We start from the raw sequence: 2,913 nt of genomic DNA, 5'->3' as shown, positions 1-2,913 counted from the left end.
ATTGTTAAAGCTACGTTAAAAATCCGAATCACACACACACACACATCGTATAATTTGTTATTTATTGGGAAATAGTTTTGCTAAGAGAAATGTTACAAAATATATGATTTCTTATAAAAATCTGCGAATTTCATTATGTTATTTCCAAATTTCCGCCAACACAAGCCGCGGTTGTAATCGATTGCATGAGCGCTATACAGAGCTTTTCTTAACCAACTGTGCAATTGTATAATGTTAAACAACAGGAGCCAATAGTTTTCTTCTTAACCTGCATCCGCGTTATGGAAATCATTGCTATACGGGTAACAAAAGAAGTTGACAACTCACGTACTACAATTGTTATTTTCAGGTCACTCGTATATTTTTGATAATAAATAAATTGTCAATAAATAAAAAGCATATTTGCACACAAATTATATACATTTTATGTAAAACCTACAAGTGACTAATTTTGCCAAGTACAGTTCAGTATTTTACTGATGGATTATCAGACGCAGGTGAGGTGGAAACACGTGTGACCCCCGTTACTGCGCTGGTAGAAACAGGGGAGCTTGTCCGTCTACCCATGTCATTTGACACATAAAGACGTGATAAATGATGTCGGCGATTTTCCTTACACGTAAAGACTTCAATAAATTTCTGCCTGAACTTTCTTCCAGCGACACAGTACAAATAAAAGTTGATTGATTGATTGATGTCAGACAGAAAATATATCACATTATAGATGAAGTAATAACGAGCTATCTTATAGTTACTGTTGATCTCTATTTCATCCTTGACGATGAAGAAGATGCAATTTGGTAATGTTAGAATTATGAACACAATAGATAACGATAGTAGCATGATAGTAACTTGCTTTTGCTGCTTGTTTTTTTCTCCAGCATTGATGTGCATGTTATTTGTAAGATCCAGTTGCTTTCCCGTTGAGGTCCTGATCCTATGGATGATACAGCCGTTGCAGATCAAAAGCAGAAGACACGGCAACATGGCATAGGACACACCATCAATCCAATACCATGTCTTTGCCAAGAAAGGGGCATACTCTGGTCTTGGCATGCATTCATATTTGAAAATTGGATGCGGAACTTCGTGAAACGTCCACAAAAAGTGGCAGTTTAATATCATTATTGCAAATAAGATTATCAACAATACTGTAAAGGTATTTCTCTTTGTGCAAAATTTGGAAACCTTTAGCGGGAACCTTATGGCGATAAATCGTTCAAATGTCATTGCAACGAGGATCCAGTTTGAGTACTGCTGTGTCCACGTGCCGTTGTAGTAAAACAAGGCGCACGCTGTGCTTCCTATTGAGATTTGTGCGCGTTTGATCTCCACAAACGTCAGTTTAATCATGAGTGAAATTCCATCCACGATTGCCAGAGCTGCCATGTACATGGCGGAAGTAAAAAATAGTTTCATACGCGATAGAGTGACAAGGCTGGCGATGCTTCCAAATAGTCCAAGTGGAGTAAGAAGATATAGTCCTTTTTGTTGAATGAAAAAGGCAACAATATATTCAAGGTATTCGTCATACTTTTTCTCAGTATCAACCCCAACATAAGACGTATTCGTAACGTTGTCTATAGCTGCAAATGACGTAACGTCTGCGTTGATCTGGGTTGTTAGGTCAAAGAGATGATTATTCGGTTGCGCAGAAGCGAAGCGAAGACTGGAAGAGTGTGAATACAGCGTGGAAATAGTTGTGAAAGAGAGTTCATTTGAGCTCTTTGGATCCATTTTCATCGGGTTAATGACTTGATGTTATCCGTCAATTGCACTTGAAGATAAAAGCAAGTAATTAAATAAAAAGGCAGAAATTAAACTACAAGTTATGTAATTTCTTTTAGAGAAGATGAAATTGCGCAAGTGGAAAAGCAAAACTGATATTTCAGTGAATGGTTCCTAATTATTTCGTTTCTTAATTATGACGGCAATATATTTCTACAAGAACAGTAAAATGAAGAAGCAAAACAGCAGCACGTAGCACTTCATAATTAAAAACTACAGGTGGATAAATTAATTAATACCTACACTCACATAACTTTGTCCGCGTTAACTAAACATACGATTAGGATGGTTTCCAATCGAATTTAGGTTCTTGGAATTCATCTTAAAAGAAACGTTAAAAAGTCGGTTTACCTTTACTTTGCATGAATAATGTGCTGACAATCTAAATTTCATATATTTGTTACAAAGAGCAGACCCATACAGTATCAAATATATTCACATTTTGGGGTTGTTCAAGTGTTTATGTGAACATCATAATGAATACGGAATCGTCCTACGCAGTTTTTTTGTGTGTGTGTGTGTGTGTGTGCTTTTGCATTTTATCCCGGTTTTCCTTGTAATTCCAGGATCTTCAAGAACATCACAACAATACTTTGAAACAAAATTCCCACAAATTTATGGAATTGTTAAGCTAAAGCTAGCAAATACTAAAAAAAAACAACATTATAGTCATTCGAATTGTATAAGCTGTTGTAGAATCAAAACCCATTATAGTCATTCACATTATATAAGCTGTTGAAGAGTCAAAACCCATTATAGTCATTCACATTGTATAAGCTGTTGTAGAATCAAAACCCATTATAGTCATTCGCATTGTATAAGCTGTTGAAGAGTCAAAACCCATTATAGTCATTCACATTGTATAAGCTGTCGTAGAATCAAAACCCATTATAGTCATTCGCATTGTATAAGCTGTTGTAGAATCAAAACCCATTATAGTCATTCACATTGTATAAGCTGTCGTAGAATCAAAACCCATTATAGTCATTCACATTGTATTTATAGGTTACTACATTTGTATGGGAAAATATGAACGAGTTTTCGGATGGAATACTGCACGAACTTGTGAGTGCAGTATATCCTTCCGACAAAACGAGTTCATATTTTCCCATACAAATGCAGTAA

General features: G+C 35.7%; 1 protein-coding gene across 1 annotated transcript; it reads right to left on the bottom strand.

Annotated features, from left to right (window-relative positions):
• Nucleotides 1-465: 465 nt before the first annotated feature.
• On the bottom strand, nt 466-1,737 carry LOC149791760 (G protein-coupled receptor daf-37-like). Its single transcript, XM_089969472.1, has one exon. The coding sequence runs from the start codon at nt 1,735-1,737 to the stop codon at nt 466-468; it is 1,272 nt and encodes a 423-aa protein (XP_089825598.1).
• Nucleotides 1,738-2,913: the final 1,176 nt, after the last annotated feature.

This window comes from Sinohyriopsis cumingii, chromosome 9, assembly GCF_028554795.1.
Source record: "Sinohyriopsis cumingii isolate HCF-2022 chromosome 9, ASM2855479v2, whole genome shotgun sequence".
In the NCBI taxonomy this organism is placed as follows: domain Eukaryota; kingdom Metazoa; phylum Mollusca; class Bivalvia; order Unionida; family Unionidae; genus Sinohyriopsis; species Sinohyriopsis cumingii.
The sequence above is the reverse complement of the archived record's forward strand: the minus strand, read 5'-3'. Positions and strand labels throughout refer to the sequence as shown.